The sequence below is a fragment of the Mugil cephalus genome, chromosome 7, assembly GCF_022458985.1.
Source record: "Mugil cephalus isolate CIBA_MC_2020 chromosome 7, CIBA_Mcephalus_1.1, whole genome shotgun sequence".
Taxonomy (NCBI): domain Eukaryota; kingdom Metazoa; phylum Chordata; class Actinopteri; order Mugiliformes; family Mugilidae; genus Mugil; species Mugil cephalus.
Genome location: NC_061776.1, coordinates 26,285,472 through 26,307,557, shown reverse-complemented (window position 1 = coordinate 26,307,557; position 22,086 = coordinate 26,285,472). Strand labels below are relative to the sequence as shown.

Here is a 22,086-nt window from a genome sequence, read left to right as displayed (position 1 = left end):
TGTAATCTGTCCAGTATGAATGTTTATTTTTATGACTGGGCCTGTCTGATCAGTGTGGCAGTGGGTTGTACCTGCAGATGAAGCGGCTGAAGCCAGTGATGCCTGAGCAGCCTGAGCTGCTGCTGCTGCCTGAGCAGCTGCAGCTGCCTTGACTATCTCTGATTTGGGCCTTCGTCCCCGGCGACGGACACCCTCCTCTCTGACAACAGGGCCGGTCAGAAGGCGGTCAAACATGGCTTCTGGCAGGAAACCCTGGATGGGGGGAAACAACAGCTTAGAACTTAGAGCTGACTATTTTGGGAAGGCTGGGCCCAGAGGGCCATAAGAAACCAATGAACTTTTTACAGGAGATGGGAACTTAATAAGCAAGTTGTAAATGTTCAAACGTAGGCTTTGACATGGTTACTAACCGACTGTTTGACAATGTCTGTCCAATCAGGGGCAATAGAAAACTCTGGGTTCTCCAGTAACCACCTGGGAAGGTCCTTCATTGGTGGAGCCATAGCTCCACCCATCTGAGGAGCAAGAAGAAAGAAGTGAGTTCCTCTCCGGAAATGTATCTGCATAGAAAATAGACATTTTCAATACATATCAATTCAAAGTCGGTCTATCAACCCACCTTGCGTCCATTTCGTCTGTTGACCACAGGCACTCTCTCATCCCCAGTCAGGGTGTTAATGTCGATTTTGTTGGGGTTTCGACAGCGATGGCGCTTCTGCTTGGGCTTAGAGAACTGAGACAGCAGCAGTTCCTCACTCTTCTGTAAAAAAAAAAAAAAATAAAAGAGATAGGTGTGAAACCTTGAAGCTTACAGACTGGCAGGAAAAGGGTAGACATGCAACAGGAAAACATTAAGTGATAACCACGAGCTTAAGCAGTACACACTCAAACAAATGAAGGAGAAGATGAACAACTTACTGGTGTGAATCCAGCCATGTCCATGGTGTATGTCGGGTGCTGCCTCAGCCACTCTCCCAGCTCCTTGTTGGAAACTGCTGCATCTTCCTCCTCCAGACTGCCAGAGGCAAGAGGTCTGGCACTGGGGCTCTGCTCTGGCACAGCGTGGGGTCTGTGGGCACGGGCAGTATCCTGCACCCCCTCCCCACGTGAAACCTTCGACCCATCGGCATCATCCTGACAATGAGTCAAGGAGGGGAATATTAAGATGATGTAGATTTGCATACGCAATGAACATCTGCCTGTATAACACAAACAATTTGACTGCCACGTTGCCTACCCCTCCTGCTCTCTTGTTGCCCATAAACAGCAGCTCCAGGCCCTCCACGTTTTTCCTGCGGCCCCTCCTCCTCCTCATGGTGGGCAGGTCAGCATCCAGGGACCCGTTGGCTCTGTGTCCGGAGTGCTTCGCTTGCTGCAGCAACTCCATTTGGGCTTTGAGGGAGGGGTTTGTCACCAGGGTAGTTGGGAAGCCGGCTAATGAAGGAGAGGCCTTGTGGTGATGATGCATACCCTGAAGTGTGGGACAGGTCAGGTCAGTAAATAAGTATTTTAAGTTGCTTGGCAAATTCCCTTTGTAAATCTAACGAACTAAACAGGTTGAGTGCATTAATGTGAGCACCTTGGTAAGGTCTATAGCCTGGCTTTGCGTCTCAGCAGCAGCGTGGCTCTCTCTCAGCTGAGCCACCATCTCCATCAGGTTACGTCTCTTGGCTGCCCTCTCCGCCTCTATCTCAATCTTTCTCCTCCTTCTCCTCCTCTGTCGAGGCACATCCTCCTGTAACAGCAAGTCAACAGTTACCACTTTCAATTGCATCTCACCTAGGAGCACTGATGTTATTAGCTGTATTTCCAAAATCAGAACACTAGAAGGAGACTTGTGACACTGAGTGTAACTTTTCAGCGTTAACAACTAACTAACTAACTCTGGAAAACTGAACTTGAAGGGTGTTATGTTAAAACTTACGTGAACCTGTGGTGATAGTGTTTTGTCTTCGCTCCCACTGTATGGCGTGTGGATGCCGGCCATCGTCAGCTCAACCAGGCTCCGCCTCTGCAGTGGGCTCTCGGTTGTCATGGCAGCGGCCGCTGTGGCTGCCGCGGAGCCATGCCCTGGCAACAAGTTGCTGGGGAAGTCAAAGACGTGGCGTCTGTTGACAGGCCACTTGCCCTTCAGGACTGCCTCGCAGATGTTATCCATCCTGTTGATCATCACTCGATCCTGGAGACAATGGACAGAGGTGATGAAATGCTCTGGCAGCTCCTCAGACAGTCTTGCTTTCTGCGCATGGTAAGATTCTCAAACAATGAATTTTGTGTTGATGTGTTGCAAACTGAACATCACGCCCCATGCTTCTGCCGTTAAAGAGAGCTGCTGCAGTCTTTAATGTAAAACACTCGTCACCAATTGTTTCTAATCAATTCTGCTGTTTTTATGATCTCCACTGAGCTAGCAGAGTGTAAACACTTCCTGCAAAACTTAAACAGGTTTTTAAAACATTGACCCTTTAAAACTGAGCAGATTGTTGGCGATCCCTTAAAGCACATGGTATCTGAATTACCGTAACTCACAATAGTTTGTGCTGTTGACAAAAGTGTGGCTGAACACTGGGTAAGTTGTGCTTTTGTCTGGAAGATCTTCATGACATCTCATGGGTATAACTAACTTGATCATCGTCATTGCGGTAATGGCAGCAGTGTTCTCCAGAAAGTTCATCTTCCCAGTGTTCAGCCGCACTTTGAATTTTGGCCATCGGTGAGTTACGGTAATTCAAATACCGTAAGGCATAATCCTCCTCTTCCCAGTAAGCATTTGATATGAAGATCTTAATTCAGTTTGTTACAAGAGAAGAATGAAAACAGAAACGGGTTCAGCTAGAACAAGAGAACCTGTATGTTTGTCATCAGTCTGGCTGTAGCAAAGCACAGCTTCTGTACGGTACATACGCCATGACTGTTGCTGAAATACACATTGCTGAATTTAACATGTGAGGCGCAATTCTAACCCCCACTGACATTACTTGTCTGTGCTGACTATCATGCAAGACTCACCTTAGGCCAGAAAGAGAACGCATAGGCACGGTCCTGTAAGGCCTGCAGTGCAGATGATTCTGGCAGGTCGTCAGGACAGAACCCATCTCTGGTTTCGTCTCTGGCTGATGTGCTCAGAGACGCGATGCTCTCCTCATCAAAGTTCTTCTGCTCTGATGCCGCACTCGCTATGTGGAGAGAATGAAAGTCACGTTGCAACTCTTAATTAAAAACAGCTTCCAAACTGTTATCAGGGGATGCAAACTCATTTTATTCTCTCGCCCCTGGAACTTGGGCTCATTAAAACACTGACGAGTCATGAGGGGAAACACCAGAAATAGGCCTGTGACCCAGTGTGGGGTCATCAGTAATGGGGGCTGACAACCAGGAGAAATAAACTAGTTAACAAAAGACATTATTATACACAAACGTACAATCAAAGAAAGGCATTCGTATTGAGGTTACATTTAAAAGTTCACACGATTTGATTTGAGATCAATGATAGATAGAAACTCCTCCCATACCTTCAGCTTGAGAAGATTTCTCTGACTTGTCATCTTCATCCATCCTCTCCTCCTCTTCCTCCTCTGGGCTCTTCTCAGTGTCAGCAGACTTGGGAGATTTAGGAGACTCTGGGTTTTCCCTTTCCTCGCCGTCTCCCTCTGCAGTCTTGTGACCTGGCTGTGATTTAGGAGAGGAGCTGGAATGTTCTGGGAGGTCGGTGGTTGTCTCCTTCTGGTCACTGAGAGAGTCAGCAGGACTCAAGCTGCTTTTCTCTTCTGTCACGTCTTTCTTTTGGTCATTTTCAGTCTTCAAAGTCTTGCAGTCTTCTCCACACTGCTGCTCCTTCTGTGCCTCCTGTTCGTCTTTGCTGACGTTTGGCTGGGTCTCTTCTTTCTTTACCTCCATCCTTGGGGAAGCGGCAGCCTCGTCTTTCCCTTCTGTTACCTCCCCTTCATTTTCCTTCTGTTCATCAGGAGTTTCAGTCTTGGTACATGGAATGACTTTGACATCTTCTCCCTCTATTTTTGCCTCGATATCTGCCTTCCCTTCTCCTTCCTCCTCTTTAGCTGCATTAAGAGCAATTTCGGCAGCAGCGGCAGCGCTTGCCAGTTCTGTGGGGGTGAGAAGAGGAGCAGAGGTAGATTCTGCCGCTGCCATCCCACCTTTGGTGAGCTCTCCTGGGGCTGCAGTGTTGACACCGGCCCCTCTCTGACTCGTGAAGCGTTGGTGGGCCTCCAGAAAGGCTAAGGTGGGGTCGTTTAAGATGTGATAATCTGTACGGCTCACACCATGCTTAGAGGCACCCAGAAGGAGATCTCGGTCATGGCGTCCACATTCCCACCACTCTGGGAGGTCTGGGGAGGGTTGGCAGAGCTTGAGGCGCTCAGAGAGCAGTGGATTGGGAAGAACCTGCTCTCGGATGCGGCGGAGCAACTCAATGCGGTACAAGGTGCGAGAGGCACGCTCCTCTGTGATGGGGTCAATGATCAAGGTCGGGTCTGGCAGCTCTGTTGAAGAAGAGGGGCAGTCTCAAGTAAGTTACATGTATCAAGTTTTCCCCAAAGTTGTTATTTTGGTTATTTAATAGCTGCACAACGAATAACGATGTATAGTTGACTTCTTCACAAACAGGAACTTCAAGAAATGTACTTCATGTTTCCTCTTACCTGTATCAGTCTTGACTTGCATTCTGCAGACCCGTTTACACATGGCAATGAAGGAGTAGTAATATTTCTCCAAGCTCTCATCTGTTTTTTTGTCCAGTCGTGCAAAAGCCCTGAACTGTGACCAATCAAATTTCTGACGCTGGGTATCCAAGACCACTCCAAAAGTGGACACAACTCGATAGAAATCCGCCTCCTCACGACGCGTCCATCTATGAGGGGGAAAAAAAAAGGAAATAGATTTAAAAAGTAATTCACTTTGATACTTGCAGAGGGTGTTTATTTGTGAAGGTGGTATTTTCATGAAATCTTCTTATAGATTACCAACCCTATATGTATTAAATAAAACGCTACCTTTGTCTTCTCTCCTTGTAGTACATGGATCCATCAGTCATCAGAGAGCTGGCGTTCATCACTGGTGACGCCTCTGCCATGAACTGTCCACCTTTGGCAAAGTAAGCACCTCCTTTAGCCAGATACGGACTTCCTTCTGTCATGAACACCCCCGTTCCATCTTGGATGTAAGTTGCTCCTCCGCCTGTGTCAGTAACCATGGCGATGGAAGGCAGGAACTCCCTGCGTCGACGGCGGCGACCATCAGGTCGGTTGAGTGCCTCCTGGCGGAGCTGCTCTCGTCGGTTGGAGCGCTGGTAGGCCGTGATAAGGCGACGCAGACGGGCCGTCAGCGCAGAGGCTGCTGGCCAATAGAGCCGCTCATTGGAGCCTGAAGTTCCACCCACGGCAGACGCACTTTGACCATTTTCGCCAGATTTAGCTACAGAGAAGGAGGGAAAAGTGATGCGATCATCAGTGTTACAATGTTAACATTTGTCCTACTTTTGCGTTGTGGTGCTGATGCACAAACTATTACAAAATCATACAGTAAACAGTAGTGTCAGCTTATTTGACTTCATCTTGAATTTTTTTGGACTTTCCCGACATTTCAACTAGCACTTGTTTACTAGCACTAACATTTAGAGTTGTTTGATGAGACAAGAATCACCTGACATTTTTCATTTCAGTCTCAGATAGCTCATCACCTACAAAACTTTGGCTGGCCAGTTTTGATACGCTTGTCTTCTTTGTTTTGCTCCATATTTTAGACTTCTGACGCACAACCTGATCATTTTATGCTTTTCCTAAAGGTTTTGGTAACACTGCTTTTAGATACATCCAATGAAGTCGAACTTTACCTTCATTCTCACCCTCCACTGTATCATCTTTGTCATCCAGCGGAGAGTTGGTGAAGTCGTCCATGTCATCTTTAAAAGGCATGCGCAGTGGCTTGTACTCTGGATCCTCATCTTCCCTGTAAAGAAAAGCAGGGAATTTAGCTTTTGGAAAAACTGGATAACCACAGCATTTTCCTGAGTTAAATTTAAATCCATCTTTAAATCTTTATCACTCCTGGGAGAAAGTTAGTGAAAAAAGCATAACTACGTTACCCATTACAGAAATGGGGTGTAAAACTGGAAAAAAAATAATAAAAAAATAAAAAAAGATAATACTAAGACTTGAGAGTAATGAGGTGCTTTTAGGTCAGTGAAGCCTGCTCTCTTACCCCTCAACACCATCTGCCATCATGTCAGAGCCCCTCTGCTCAGCAGCGATAGCTTTGGCGTCTGGCATGCCCACGCGCTCCAAGAAACACAGGGCGGGGTCGGCACGCATAGAGTTGTACTTCTCATAGCCTGAAGAGAAAGAAAGATGAGCCATACAGACGTATTAAATCCATGCCTGCAGATGTAGAAAGCTACAAACTGAACTTCCATCAGCAACCAGTACATATATCATATATGATTATTAGGCAACACACACCCAGCTAAAGGCAAACTCATGGAAGGATGAAAAAAGTTGTGCTTTCTGCCTTACAATGAGACAGACGGTACGCTACACAGTCCACACACACACACAGTCAGACACACAGCATCCATATTAAATGAAGGAATAGACAAAAACAGCAGCAGAAGGGCAGACCCCAGGAGCCAGCTGCTGACAAGACAGACAGCCTCTGTGTGTGTGTTAGTGTATGTACGCTCATCTCAGTTCTGCATGTGCATGTGAGTAAGTGAGCCTGCAGGTGTGTGTGTGTGTGTGTGTGTCATGAAGTCTGTGAAAGTGAGCTAGTGGGTGTGAGAAACTGCATGTGTTTGTCCGTTAGACGCATTCAGGCAGAACAGATTAGAATGTGCAGATCCTACTGAGACTCATCGAGAAGGAGAGAGGAAGACACAGAGGAGAATGGAGGGAAAGGGGGGAAAAGGAGAGGCAGAGAGCAAAGGGGGAAGAGGAATAAAAAGAGGGGGGAGGACAGGAGATGGATAGAAGGGCAGAGGAAAGAAGGCCATGGTAACATCATACACAGCTCTGTGCCTGCAGCCAAATGTTAATCATTGGGGCCTTTATAGGGCATCACTCTTCTGCTGCATGTGTGTAGCATTGTTTTGTGTGCCTGTGTGTGTGTCTGCATACAATGCTCAGTGTGTGTATTAGCCCCCCCGCCCCAAAGGGCCTCCCCTGTGAATGAGGATTATGATTAACTATGGGTGAGCCCTTCTGTATTCCTGTGTGTGGGTGTGTGTCCTAATTGAATCATAGAAGGTGGCAATGATGGAAAAATTATGACAATTATGCCTCATTATGAATGAGGGCTCCATCCCCAGCACACACATGAAACTCTGCCTTTCTGGGACTCTCATTCAGACACCCAGTCCACACACAAAGGTGGGTCACTGAGATATTATATTATTATACAGCTTTCATAGCTGACTATCTAAATAACCAGCTCCACAGTTAACAGAGAGCAATGACTTTGTTACTGAAACTAAGGTTAGCGTTGTTTATTACATTAACACCTATAACACAGAGCGTGCGCACATGCACACACTCGCTTGCAGCCAGTGGTGAAACCAACCATCAATCACACCCCAAACAGCACACTGAGCCTGCCAGCTGTATACCGCTATTGCCATAGCAACACCAATCAACTGGTGGCAGCAGAAGTGGGTGAGATGTGTTTGCACGTACTAGCTCACCCAGTTTGACGACAACGTGCGTGATGCTTACGTGATGCAAACTGCGATAGAGGAAACTGTGTCTGAAGTTATCTGCATGTGTGTAGTGTGATATATGTATTTTGCCTGTCATGCTGGAAGTTGGAGATCTGCATGCGCATGTGAGTGTGTGAGGATACTGCTGTGTGTCTGTTACCGTGTTTGAAGACGCCGATGAGCAGAGATTTGTCAGCCTCGCTGTCCCACCAGTCAGCCGGGACCTCAGCATGGAAGGGCTGTGGAATCCAGACGTCCAGCACACTGTGGCAGGCATAAACAATGTCTCATCACTGATAATCAAACTATACAGTTTGTACTCTAGTTGAAGCAAAGAAGGAAAAGGAATAATGATCTAAACAGGAAGTACTGCTCGCCGGCACGGAAAGGTCAATCTGGAAATAACTCAGTGATTTGACAGACTGAATGCCAAAGGTGAAAATAACATGAACTGTGTAGTGAGAGCCACTGCACAAAATAATACATTTGTTAGCTAATGTAACAAACAAATAAAATATGAAAATCTGAGAGTATGTACACCATTTTAAAGATGCTGGCTGTGTTTTCTGCACAAAATATTTTCATTGTTTAAAATTTCACAAATTCATTAAGTAAAAAAATAAACCAGATATCAGGTTTATTTAAGTACATAAATAAACTACTTATAGTGTCACGGCTGACTTAGTTTCAATATAGCACCAAAACAAAAATAAAAATAAATAAAACTCCTCCATTATGGAAAGAAAATGGGGTTCCTAGCTAGTTTTGGAAAGAAAGGGTACAATACACAATGGAAGCAGAAAGACAGAAGGTGACAGGAGGAGACAAGAAACCAGGGAAACAGTCCCTTATCTCTGCAAACAGCAGCATGCCCGGCCTTGGCAACACACACACAAATGTGTGCGCGCCAAGACTGGCATGCTAAATCCCCCTGGCATATGTTGGCACGATGGCAGCCCGTATGCTCACGTCTGGCATGCACTGAGACACACACACACACACGCACACACACACACACACACGCACACACAAACACACTCACACACAAACACACAGAGGTATGTCACAGTAGCCACTGAACTGAGGGGGGGAGGGACAGAGGGGAGGGGTTGTGGAAGATCAACATGGAGTGCACGTGCTCCCCATTATAAATGCATTCACATCTGGGTGTCAGGGTGATGAGGGGGATGGGAGATGAGAGACTAAAGTGCACTGCAAAGAGGGAGGGATGGACAGATGGCAAGATAAGTGTAGTGTGACAGAGAAAAATACGGAGGAGTAGGGGAGCAGTGAAGGAGCTGTCAGAACGAGATGAAGGAAACCGTCAAGGTGAGCAGCATAACCGAGCTTCACATCAATACCACTACGCTGGGGTCTCGTGCATAATATCGTAACAGGCAATAGCTTGTCAAAAAACTTCTAAATGGGTCAAACTGTGATAGAAAGCTCATTTTCCCCTGATAAAGTAACTGTAGCGTCTGTCAGAATAGGAAGAACTCTGCCAAAGAGGCCACTAGAACAGACTGAAATACGCTTTAGTAATAATTCATCACACGTTCATATAAATATCTGCCTCTCGACTTTCATGATGCGTCCAATACATAAAGGCTTTTCACTGCCTTTCCAACTGTATTTTGTATTCTAGGAAAGATGGATGAGTTTTCCCCCCTCACATTTCATATCAATTTGCCATACTCTCATATGAAAATATTGGATGAATAAAAATTCACTTCATTCTGAGTAAAGTGTGAAGATAATGACAAAGATAAAATGTAGCATGGATCTACTAACCTTGAGTCGCCTCCTTCCAGGATACGCTCGGCCTGGTCGCCAATGACTTCCTGCCGCAGGTAATACAGCATTCTCACTCTTAGCAACACCCTAAGGAATGGAGAAAAAGAAGTTAGTGAAGCTGGTTTCAGGACAGTTGTTCAATTTGGACAACGAGGGACACAACAGTGTCAACTCATCTATGGATATCGTTGCACTGAGCAAACAGCAAGGACTTATTAAATGTCAGAAAATAATGTCCAAAGTGTCCAGAGCTAAAGAGGACCTCTTTAGATCAATTATTTATTTTAGTAATTATTTAGTTGCATCTTCTGCTTTTCTTTTTCAGATTTTCTTGCTATTAGCATCTGTATACTCTGTGTATTACACCGACCAGTCCAGTCTCCCTCTGATGATTTATCTACCCTAATTAATATGTTGGAAATCTTGTATTTTAGTTAAGTAGTTTTTTGTAAAACAGTATAATGAAATTTTCTGAGTGAATATGATATCAGATGAATCATTACCAGAGGGAGCCTTGATAATACTATTCACACTTATTGGAGAATGTGCTGTAAAGGAAAAATCTGAGATTTTGATCTTAAACTGCTGATGGAAAATGTCTTGAGGTTTTCTGCTGCTGAAATACTATTAGCAAAAACAATAACTCATTGCTGTGTTTTAGCATTTTCTCCTACTGCTGTCAAGAAAATGGCTGTCTTCTTCAGACATAAATGACAAATGTTCAGCTACAGAATTTGCTTCAAGCATCTCCCTGGGTAAAATTAATCATTTGAGTCAAAGTGAAAGAGTCAGATTTGATCTCACTGGAAACACTGTTATCTGGGAGATCTGCTGCACTGTAAACATTTGTCACCAGATTTGTCACCAGGATTTAATGCCAGTAACAGCGTTTGGAGCAAGAGGCAGAAAAGGAGACGGGGGCTGGGAGGAGATGAGGGGGAGGAGCAAAAGAGAGAAGCATTGAACGGAGAGAGCTGTGCTGGAAGGGAGGGAAGAGAAAGTTTGGAGGCAACGAAGAGAGGGGGGAGGGTATAAAGACAGCCATTTGCAACTCATTCCGCAGTGTGTGTATTTGTGCATCAATGGCATCACAAGTTGCAGTGTGTGTTTGTTGGCAGTCTATGTGTGCTCATCCATCAATGTGCCAGGCCTGATTAGCCACACAACGCTGTGCTCCAGCCTAGCAGATGGCACCACATAATCACCCCCAAGTGAGTGTGTGTGTGTGTGTCTGTGTTTGTGCGTGTCTTTCACCCACTTCCAACAGGTCTGCCTGCCTAGCACCTGGCCTGGCACCCAGCCAGACACACACACACACACACACAAACAAATAAACTTCCCTCAAGAAGAAAAAAAAAAAATTATGGAATTGAACCTGGAGGGCAAGGAAGCATATCTCCCTGACAACAGGAGCGAGAGCTGACCACAGACAAATGCCAGCGTGTGTATATGTGTGAGGAGGAAGATGAGGAGACTGCTGCTTCTGTTAAAACCTGTGTTACATGTATGGTTGGAAACCAAAGATGGAGAAACCAGCACAGCTGCCACTTTTATCCCCGTATCCTGGTTTTAAAGTCACTATCCATATTCATCTGTATCTATCCATCCCATTGACTTAATACAGTGATACTTTTAAAAACTGTTGGTTATACCTATAACAATGGTGACATCTCACAAGCGTCATTATTCTTTCCTACACATGTGCTCGTCAGCCATGAAATGGAGTATGGCCCCACGTCCTTGGCTACATGTATTAGCAGTTAGAGGGAGCCCTACTTGTTACAGTGATGCTTCAGGTGCCTCTTGTAGCTATCTTCTTGCAGTAAATGGTCAGGATTGCAGCTCGCCAGCCAATCAGCTCGTGGAGTTTGTGGAGGCGGGGCCTGGGGCTTCCCCTTCTTGCCCTTCCTGCCCCTAGGCACAGGGGTAGAGAGACCTGGGAGGAGAGGTAGACAGATGAGTTCAGGTTCCACAAGTAACAACCTACAAGTCTTTTTGAAATATCTTCAGTGAGTGTTTTCTCCCTTGTCATCGCTTTATATGAAATTATATACTGACAGTCCTAACATAGTCAGAATTGAATCAATTCAATTTATTTTTTTAAAGCGTCAATAACAATCGCAATTGTGTCAAGGCAAAGTACAGAACACAGAGCCAGCTACCCCCAGAGCATCACTAAATACCCCAGAATACCTTATTGCTATTAACTGCCTCTAAGATCGACAACTTTCTTCACTGATCAAGCCGTGGACTGTCACCTTAACATTATGTAACACATTCCATTATTTTTACATTCCTATAAACTGTGGAGATAGTAAACACATGATGCTCACAGATGTTCACAATTATATACATTCTTGGAGTATACATAGTGTGTATAATCAAGGATATGTTACCAGAGTGGTTGGTCAGGGTCTTGGTGGTCCCATCTGCGCTTGGGGTAATGAGATCCCAGATGAAACTTTTGATGTTCTCGTCTCCACGGTAATGCAGCAGGCAATAGGCCAGGAGAGCCCTGCAGATAGTTTCCACATCCGACTCCTTAAGGGGGCGCTTGAAACGACCGTGAGCCAGGATGTCGCTCCACCTACCCCAACTGAAGATGGACATGGAGAAAAAATGGATGGCATGACCCTGTCAGTGTGTGCATGTGCTCAGGCTCCAACATACAATATTCAATGAACAAGACTCCAGACAACACCATCACCGTAAATTTCATATCAGATTTACGGTAAATTGTCAAACCATAAATATTCATAACTTAACACTGTAACGTCCACCACATGTTGCAAAGTACAAATAATGCCAAGTATAATATACTAATATACAATAATAAAGGAAACTGCATTTAATGGAGTACTCTGCAGTCACAAAGTCATCTGTAAACCACATGTAATAGGAAAAATAATGACGCAAACTAATCTGGCCCTTTCTCATCTACACTAAAATGTCTTTCATTTTATTAAGAGGCTCAGGAATATTAAACTAAACACTGGCCAGTAATTTTTTTTTTTTTACTAAATCATTCTATCAGTCTGTAATTCTGCTCGACACTATTTCATGGCTCACATGACCTTGTTCTGTCACAATTACATATACACAAGTCCACTTCATTTTGCCTCACAGGCCAGACTTCTATCAAACCCAGACAATGTTGAGTGTTGGGTTCCCATTATACTGCACATTTTACCAGTCTGCTGACTTAACCATTACTGGCACTCTAACTAGTGCCACACAGGGATCACTGCGTGTGCACTGCCCACCTTCCCCCACTCCCCACTCCCAGAGAGCGAGGCACCCTCAAGGCTGATGTGGTGGCCAGAATCCCTCAGACTGCCTTATTCTCAACTCAAATGTTTTCATTGCTGCTTCCCCAGTATTCACTGAACCATGTGAACCACTCTTACGCTGAACCTTTCTAGAAAGAGTAAAATGGTGGGTGAGGGCAAGAGTGGGAGAGATGGATGATGGGAAAAGAGAACTGAGCGCTAAGCAGAGAGGACAGGCCCAGTCAGACAGTGTGTTTTTGTGTCCTACAGCCTCAGGCCATGAGACTAGACTGTAACAATAACAATGCTGACATCTCACTAGCACCACTGTTCTTTCTTACACACACACGGACATCATGCAAGTCAGCCATGAAATGGACGGGCTCGCCTGATAATCACTGTCTGTGGCAAATGTGTCAGTGTGACTGCATATCGTATACTACACCAGTATATCTGGCTTTAAAGGTCTGGGTTCAGATGCTCTTCTTTGACTGCAAATATTACCCAGCACTAAAATCAATAATTATTTGTGACATTCCAATAAATACACACACACCCACCCACACACACCCATTACCTACCTACAGGAAACATTTAAAGCTGCCTACAAACTGAACTTCTTTAAATTTATTTGTGTGTGACAGTCTTAAAATGAGTCAGCTGTGTTTATGGGAGCTAATACTTGCTCCATGCTCTCCAAGGCCATTTTGCGTGCACTAGAATAAGCATGCTAGGGGTTTGTGTGCATGAGCGTGTTTGGAGGCGACACTGATTAGTGGCTGTGTGTGTTTATGGCCTTGACTGCAGAGATGTCCTGTCTACTAAATCATTCCATGCGCACAGGTCTGCATCCATTACCTTGTGTGTTCTTCTACAAACACACACTTTAATGATGAACTCCAGGGATGAGTCCGTTTAAGACCACAGCTTGTTCTTTTTATTATTTGTACAGGTTAAACAAAGCCAATTAGATTTAGAGGTGATGATTGGTGGATTGTTACCTATGGACATAGCTAGCTCTTTTCAGAGACACACAATATCAAACATCACATGCAACTCTCAGTCAGAAAGCTAATATTATAGCTAATAATGTAGTATTTCTGAGACTGCCTGCTGCTATCCTGTCAAATATCACTGTCAAAAATGGTTGACACCACATGGATCTTTCTCTCATATTATTTAAGATGTCTGTATTTTCCAAATAAATATGGGGTGGAAATGTAAATATGTGACAAACCCGTAGACCAGCAGGTTCTTCTCCACTCTGAAGCACTCAGATCGGGGGTAGCCCTGGGCTTTGTCTTGGGGCCGTCGTGGTTTGGATGAGGGTTTGCTCGGTTCGTCCTCGTCGCTCTCCAGCTCAGAGAACTCCAGCATCTCGTCCTCTTTGACACTGCTGTAGTGGCGGGTCTGTTTCCTAACCCTCGGTGTGTCGATAACCAGCGTATTCTGAAAACAAATTCATTGAATTTTTTCAGTTCAGTTTAGTTCAGTAGCTTAATGTTCTTCCCTTCTGGTGCATTTCCCCTTCAATGAGAACCTGGTTTCAATTGCAGATGGCCTAAAATCCCCTCGCAACAATATGCAAAGTACCTTCTGTTTATTCCCTTGAAGTGGCCTATTTGTATATATCTTGTACATTCTGACTTCTAGGACTAGTGTGAACCCTGTGAACACATGACATCTTCTGGTGCAAATCAGATTAATTGGATATTTGGCCCCTTGTTTCATTCTTGATGCTGAGAAAATTGCTGCCTAGCTCAAACATAAACTGGCATTAATTATGTTGTCTAATGAATTACATTTCTGTTCAATTAATTTGATTTCCCCCCCCCTCTTGCAGACCCATTAATATGCACAAACAGGGCAGTAGTTAGTTCCACAATTATCACAGAGAGCTGCAGTCATTTCCATTTTAACATCACACAATAAGAAATCCCAGGGGAGCAGCCCGTATTCATGCTTGTAGAGCTGGATTAAGTGTTCCAGTGGAGAACCCTCCACAAGAGAGTGAGTGGAGATGTCGTCAGGATGGAGAAATACACAAAGAAAAAAAGCAAACAAAATAGAAAAAGAAGGAAAGAAGGAAGAGAAAGGCTCGTTCAATGTGTGTGCAAGAATGCGACGGAGGTTGTGTTTCTGCGTGTGTCTGTGTGTGCGTGTGTGTGAGCACTAGCCTAAGTGATATCTCTGTACCCTCCAGGCATCTGCGCTCTGTTAAGTGGAGCTAAGCAGCTTACTCTCTCTCGCTCAAACACACACACGAGAGCAGGGAAACATGGGTAATTAAGGAAGAGAGGAGATTCCCAACTGTCAATATTAATCTCCCTCTCTTTGCGCTTCCCTCCTGTCCTTACTGTCTCTCGCTCTCTGTCCGTCTGACTTACTTCCTCCTAGCTTGTAGTGATAGCACTGACTAATTAACACTGTTAGCCTGGTTTTCATAAATGGACACCAGAAAGAGCACGTGAGAGAATGTAAGACTTATATGAATCCAAGTATTTAGATTTACAGTGTAATGGTGCACTCTCTCTGTGCCTTTATGACTACGTCAACTGTTCTTGGGTGTGGTCTTAGGTTTCAGGTTCCTATATTTACAGTATTTATGTACTGCGTACCCGTCCATTGATGGCATCCATGTCAAGCTCAGCTTTCTTGGCCCATTTCTGCCAGAAGTCTGGATCCTCCAGAGAGATATCTGTTCGGTTACCCGTCGCAACGAAACTGGCCTGCAGACAGTAGGATATAAGTTAGTCATTTTATTTAAAGCAACTGACACACCATAGGCATTATGTACAGAGTAGATTAAGATAAGATTAGGCCAAACAGTCTTTCACCTTAGCAAAGGTAGAGCCCTTGCCCTCGGACTCAATGGTGATGGTGTGGGTTCGCCTCTGAAGGATTTGGTCGATGTCTTCCTCGCAGAATTTTGAGCCTTCATCTTCCTCATCCATTAGAGCTCCATATGCTCCCTTCCTCAACAAGTCCTCAATCTCCTTTTTGGATAACTGCTGGACCTGGACAAGAAACAACTTTTAAGTGCTTTGTCTTTTTAAAAAAGGTTTACTGGTGGAAATGAAAATATTTCACGAGTGAATATATAAAACAAGGTCCACCGATGACTAACGCCAAACACACAAAAAAAATCTATGTAAAGACTTTCAGTGTGTGAGAGTATTGTCTCACCCCACTGTTGGCGTTCTCTCGTCCACTCATACTCTGAAGCACAGCCTTGTCAAGACCCAGCTTCAGACTGGCCTTATCGAACATCTCTCTCTCGTAGCTGTTCCTGGTGATCAGGCGGTAGATCTTGACTGCCTTGGACTGGCCGATACGATGACACCTTGCCTGGGCCTGGTGGACAAAGCATTTACAGACTGATGAACATGTTGTTCTGTGTTTTTTTTTTTTTTTTTTACTCCTTTCTCTTCAGGAGGTAGGAGTGTATTCCACTGGAGATGTAAGGTTACAGCAGAGGACTAATGATATGGTCCAGTGAACCACAGCTAAATGTGGCTGGCAGAGTCATTATATCTGGCAGACTGTCTGAACTCCAAACTGTCCACCCTGAAAGCTAGTTTGAACTCTACAGTTCCCTTAAATCACTACATAGAAACTCTGTAGGTGAAGCAGTATGAGATTAGTACCTGGAGGTCGTTCTGAGGGTTCCAGTCAGAGTCAAAGATGATGCAGGTATCTGCTGCAGTCAAGTTGATGCCGAGTCCTCCGGCTCTTGTACACAGCAGAAAGACGAAACGGTCCGAGTCTGGTCTGGAGAACCTGTCAATGGCTGCCTGCCGCAAATTACCACGGACTCTACCATCTATACGCTCGTACGGATATCTGCACAGAGTGGGAGGACAAGTGTGAATTACTGTCAACAAACAGGTGTTTCTGTAAAAGAGAAGTCAACACTGTGGTAAAGATTTTCTATGCTGAATCGAAGCACTGTGCGGTGCAGCGTTTCACTGCATATGCAAGTGTTTCACTGAGAGCAACTGAGCTGGCACAGAACATAAACTCACTAAGCTTATCAGTTTAAGTAAATTGATGACGGGTAAGAATTTTATTAGATCACTGGTAAAGGAGGAAACTCCATTCCACTCCATTCCACTCCTCACTCATTCCACTCCTCACTCACGGCATTACATCAATTTCAGGAGTTGAATTCTCACAGTTAAAACATTTCAGCTCAAACTAAACAGCTTCACATTTTCTATCAAGCAGATGGCAAAGGTTCAGACAAATTTAGCAGGTAACAGATAATTCTTCAATGACACATGCACTGATCAGACATATTGTATGTTGTGTAGGTCTCCCTTGTGCCTCCAAAACAGTTGTGATTCATCAGAGAATGGACATGGGCCTTCTGAGGGTGTATTGTTGTTCAATTGTTCAATGATATTCAATTCTCCTATCAGTGGTTTTAATGTAATGGCTGATCGGTGTATCAATATATCAACATCACAAATTTTCATCTACTAATCAAATAAGTTCGAAAAAATATGCGATGTGCCATTACATATTCCACTGGAATCTGTGTCCACAGAAACACAACATCAAGGGACTTGAACCATGCAGTTTAAAAAAAAAAAGGGGGGGGGGCTCATTTCTCTCTATTCTCACCGTCTCTGGATGAGGTAGTCCTCCAGGATGTCCAGACAGCGAACCATCTGACTAAACACCAGTACCCTGTGTCCACCGGCTTTTAGTTTGGGCAGCAGCTTGTCAATGAGCACCAGCTTGCCAGCTGCCTGGATCATGGCTTGAAGGGCCATTTCCGGCATGTCTGTCCTGCCCCCATGGGAGTCCCTGAACTCCTCAATGATCTTCTCTTCCGCTCCTAGACAAGAGACCATAATAATTATAAAAGGAACCTAAAATATTGCTGGTTTGCTATGGTAAGTCACACTTTTGAAAGAATGAGTATGCACCATTAATGAGGTAGGGGTGGTTGCAGCATTTCCTCAGCTCCATCATGGTGTTGAGGAGGTTGGGGACACTGGATCCTCCACCTCCTCCTCCTCCGCCTACACCTCCTTTGGACAAGAAGGAGAAATTCTTCTCCAAAATGGCCCGATAGTACTTCTTCTGGATGTTGGTAAGCTCCACCTGACAAGAACAGCAACATCAATTGATCCAAAAAAGTTTTGGTCTTCTTGAAACAAACTTAACAACGTGAACAGCATGAACACATTCCAACAGATGAGGTGAACTTCATGTTCGCTGGAAGAAGGGAGAATGTCAACAGAGTTATTAAACAACTCTCCTACCTCAATGATTGTTTCCTCCTTGGGTGCCAAGTTTTTCTCCACATCCTCCTTCAGTCTTCTCAGCATCATGGGCTTCAGAATAGCTTGCAATTTTTGAACCTGATAAAAAAAAAAAAGAAAATGTTAGGGGAATGGAAATTTAGGAAGCCTGGACAGTTGAAAGCCATCCACACCACCACCAATCCTGACTGGCTGATCAGGTTACCTGTTCTTCAGTCTTAAGATCTCCAAATTCAGTCATGAATGTCTGTTCAGATGGGAATCTCTCAGGCTCCAGGAAGTTGAGCAAGCTGAAGAGCTCCTCCACAGTGTTCTGGAGAGGAGTTCCTGTCAACAGAACTTTGTGCTCCTGGAGGAGAAAGCACAGGCAGGAAAGACATACTTAGAGTTTCAAAATTGGAAAGCAGGATGTGTCTACAAGATTTTAACCCTTAAAGAGCAGAGTGTTTTCCCATTATGGCACTGAGGTTATTTGCCCAACTCTAACTGCTCTCTCATTTATTTAAAACTTAAAAAAACAACAACAAAAAAAACATTTTATATATCATGTATTTCTGTGTGCACATACCACTTGACTCCTTGATATTTCCCGGCTATGTTAGCGACACTCACCATGTCCATCATTTTGAGTCCTTCCAGTAGTTTGCAGTTTCGATTTTTTAGGCGGTGAGCCTCATCTATCACCACACAGCGCCATGGGACACTGCGGAGTTCTGGACAGTCGGTCAGAATCATCTCAAAGGTTGTTATCACCGCATGGAACCGATACACTCCCTTTATTACCTTACCCTGGAGTGCCAAAGAAAGAGAGGAAAAGCATGAAGGTCAATGAGAACATGTCGGCGACTCGTTTATTATCTTACCTTGTGGATCTGTAAGAGAAACTGTCTGTACTTTTAGGTCAAATATAAAAGGCATTCACTGTGGGCAAAAGATGCTCCAGAAATGTCTGAAACAGGAGATAGTGTTGGACTTGTGACAGTCCTCCCATAACAAACTCTAGTATTTGTTCATTTCAGTAAAAAAAAAATCTCTGTTAAGTATTTATGCATTTGTGAGTCTGTTTATTCAAACAACATCAAATACACAACAAAAAGCAACTCCTATCGAATTCTGTGGAGATGTGCCTATAAAGTCACATGCATCTGCTGGACGCTTTAAAGCAGACAGGACAGGAGAAAAGAACATGTCCCTCCACTGCAACCTTGAGGATTACCTCAGCCTGGATTAGGAATGAGCAGTTAGCAAGTACACTGCTACTACAGCTTATTTTCTTCACATGCTCATTGTGGCGTAGGTTATACTAAGGCATGTTAGCAGCATTGTACAATAACAGCTTACAGTGTGTGGCTTACAGCTAGTGGACTGTAAACAGCTTATGCAGCAGAGGAGCACTGTCCATCCCAGCAGGAGGAAGATTTCCCCTGACTGAGGAAGTGTTCAGATCTGCTGACTGTCTCACACAATAACTTCTTGTTTCTTCCTGTTCAGGGCGGCTGCAGGATGTTTTCCTAGTTCTTATACAATGTGAAATTAAATTATTTCACATGGTATTTACACTTATGTCTGGGTTTAGTCATTACACGACAAATATCAAAAATGAATACAATTTTCAATTTCCTGACAAAACCTTTTTTTTCCTCATCCTATGAACATTTTTTTTCTTGAATTACTTCAGCGTCATGCAAAACCATATGGTAATGACTGGACTTAGTGAAACTTAAGATCCAAACTTCTGTTTATACTGAACTACTAACATCTGGATTGTAGTTAGCTGTAGTAAGTGTAGTTAGTTGACCTCAGATTTAGGTAATCTCTGTAAAACTCTCTTACATGGTAGTGCACCATAATATCTGGAAAATCTACATTCCAATTTTGTTGTAAGCATACACCCTTTAACTTTATCCTAAAAGAAGGTCACATTCTTGGCTAGTTGAGCCAGATGTACATTGTTAGTAGTGCACAAACTAATAATTTACCCAAAAACTCATAAGACAGCTCACTGAGTTTTATAAAGTAGACTTTAGCAGCCCCATGTCGTTCTTTTACCTGTGTGTCTCTGTAGTACATCTCATAGGCCTGGATGGTCTTGCGGCTGGCCTGGCTGCCGTGGTAGACCACAGCATTGAGCTCGGTCCAGGTCCTGAACTCTCTCTCCCAGTTTGGGATGGTGGAGAGTGGGGCGATTACCAGGAATGGCCCTTCAATGCCCTTCATGTAAATCTCATAAAGGAATGTAATAGACTGGATGGTCTTCCCTAGACCCATCTCATCAGCCAAGATACAGTTACGCCTGCGGAGTACAAATTACATGGACAGAGTCAGAGACAAGAAATTAATTAATTTTACATTACCTGGAAACTACACACAAGTGTTTTAGGAGGACCCTGATGCCTGAATGCTAGTACATCTTGCCCTGATGCGAATGCCTCGACTTTTATGGTTCAATAAATATGTTTCCATGAGCTAAATTATGTTCCTTCCTGGTTTATTAATGCTGGTTTTCCAAAGGAGTGAGGCAGTATGTTCCAATATAGTGAAGGGAGGCAAAAAAAAATGTGAAAGAGAAGTTGGAAAATAGTTGATGCACTATTGTTGGTGATGGGACTTATTTGTCAGCCTGTGAGATTTGACTGAATCACTTCCATGTGTGACTGGAAATAAGAAAACCCATGACTAGTATTCATGCTCAAAATCTAAAATTTGGGGCATATGCAATCACGACACAAATGTACACATACTCCAGCCTCTATGCCCAGGTTCATCTCTACTGAGCTTTGTACTACTGAATGTAGAGAGTGCAAATAGAAGAGATACCACAAGAGACTCGTGCTGCACCAGAGCGTGCATTTCAGGCATGGATGGCGCCAGTGGGAAAACTTAAACTGCAGTATACCACAGGACCACTTAATGTTCACTTTAATGTCCACTTAAGACTATTAAATGAGGTGCTATTATATGCACCGGCTGACTGTAGCAGTCAGGGGCTAATTCTAACAATATACAATTAATGGTGACTTACGAGTTGTACCAGTTGAACGTTAGCCAGTTGAGGCCTTCTAGCTGGTATTCCCTGAGTGCGTTGCCGTTCTTGTAATCCCTGGAGCCCTCCAGCTTTTTCCAGTCAGCTGCAGGTGGCCGATCCTTGACAGGACAAGAAATCATTTGGGGTTATCAATGCCAGGACCTCAAAGCCCTAACGATAATAATTAGGAAGTCTCCTGCTTATGAGGATGCTGACAACTAAAAGGGTGTACATGTGTTTTAACTGTGTCTGATGGCCACATGTAGAGTTGACACACATGGAATAAAAAAATTGATTCATTGATTTAGTCATCTTTCAGTTAAAACAAAACAAAATCGCCAGGTTGCAGTCGCTCAAATAAACTGCTTTTATTTGAAGCGCTGCAGTTCACAAAAATCTGTGTCCTTTCAAGGTAAGCGGTGATTTCAAAGGATGTTAGTGGTGACATGTGTTTAAAGTACTGTTAAGAAAATGAAATGCAATCCACAATGACCATTTTGGCAGATTAATGCTTTAAAAAGACATCAAAACTGCACTGAGTCCATAGCAAATTACTACTACTCATTGGAAAGTATTTCATCTTCACTGCAAATGTCTAGCCAATGGGAAATACATTGCAAGTGAATCTAACACCAAAACTAGCCCTAAATACTGCCACTATTTGATGGAATATCTCTAACATGGGCCCTAAAGAGAAACAGTAGGCAGTAGTTAAATAGATGGACAGGGAGAGAGGAAGGAAAAGACCACAGCCAGTCAGCTGCTTCTGTTCAGCATTAAACACACTGTTAGTGGTTTGGCCTGGCCACAAGAGCAGGGCGTGTGTGAGTTTGTGTGTGAGTGAGTGTGTAAGACCACAAGAACGTGGCCCTGTGGAGAGCAGTTAAGGGAGCTGTAAATCTGGAGGAGGAAGGAGCAGGCAGGAGGCCAACACACACAAACACGCACACGCCTACTGGGAAGAGAATGGGAGACAGATAGCACCCAGCGAGCGTCTACGGGCACACGCATGCACGGCTA

At 44.1% G+C, this 22,086-nt stretch overlaps 1 protein-coding gene across 1 annotated transcript in view; it reads right to left on the bottom strand.

The window, feature by feature from the left end:
• The window catches only part of chd7 (chromodomain helicase DNA binding protein 7), a 61,264-nt gene that overhangs the window by 3,498 nt on the left and 35,680 nt on the right, over nt 1-22,086 (bottom strand). Inside the window, exons 12-40 of the mRNA XM_047588495.1 lie at nt 21,064-21,185; nt 20,091-20,334; nt 18,654-18,830; nt 18,247-18,390; nt 18,042-18,140; nt 17,703-17,880; nt 17,395-17,611; nt 16,416-16,611; nt 15,955-16,122; nt 15,606-15,785; nt 15,387-15,497; nt 14,006-14,217; nt 11,896-12,095; nt 11,276-11,435; nt 9,497-9,586; nt 7,866-7,969; nt 6,217-6,346; nt 5,849-5,964; nt 5,010-5,430; nt 4,659-4,867; nt 3,513-4,499; nt 3,010-3,176; nt 1,925-2,179; nt 1,580-1,735; nt 1,238-1,471; nt 919-1,134; nt 620-760; nt 411-515; nt 72-252 (exon numbers count right to left, since the gene is read on the bottom strand). Of these exons, the coding sequence (XP_047444451.1) occupies nt 72-252; nt 411-515; nt 620-760; nt 919-1,134; nt 1,238-1,471; nt 1,580-1,735; nt 1,925-2,179; nt 3,010-3,176; nt 3,513-4,499; nt 4,659-4,867; nt 5,010-5,430; nt 5,849-5,964; nt 6,217-6,346; nt 7,866-7,969; nt 9,497-9,586; nt 11,276-11,435; nt 11,896-12,095; nt 14,006-14,217; nt 15,387-15,497; nt 15,606-15,785; nt 15,955-16,122; nt 16,416-16,611; nt 17,395-17,611; nt 17,703-17,880; nt 18,042-18,140; nt 18,247-18,390; nt 18,654-18,830; nt 20,091-20,334; nt 21,064-21,185 (5,920 nt within the window). The remainder of the gene's footprint in view (nt 1-71; nt 253-410; nt 516-619; nt 761-918; nt 1,135-1,237; nt 1,472-1,579; nt 1,736-1,924; nt 2,180-3,009; nt 3,177-3,512; nt 4,500-4,658; nt 4,868-5,009; nt 5,431-5,848; nt 5,965-6,216; nt 6,347-7,865; nt 7,970-9,496; nt 9,587-11,275; nt 11,436-11,895; nt 12,096-14,005; nt 14,218-15,386; nt 15,498-15,605; nt 15,786-15,954; nt 16,123-16,415; nt 16,612-17,394; nt 17,612-17,702; nt 17,881-18,041; nt 18,141-18,246; nt 18,391-18,653; nt 18,831-20,090; nt 20,335-21,063; nt 21,186-22,086) is intronic.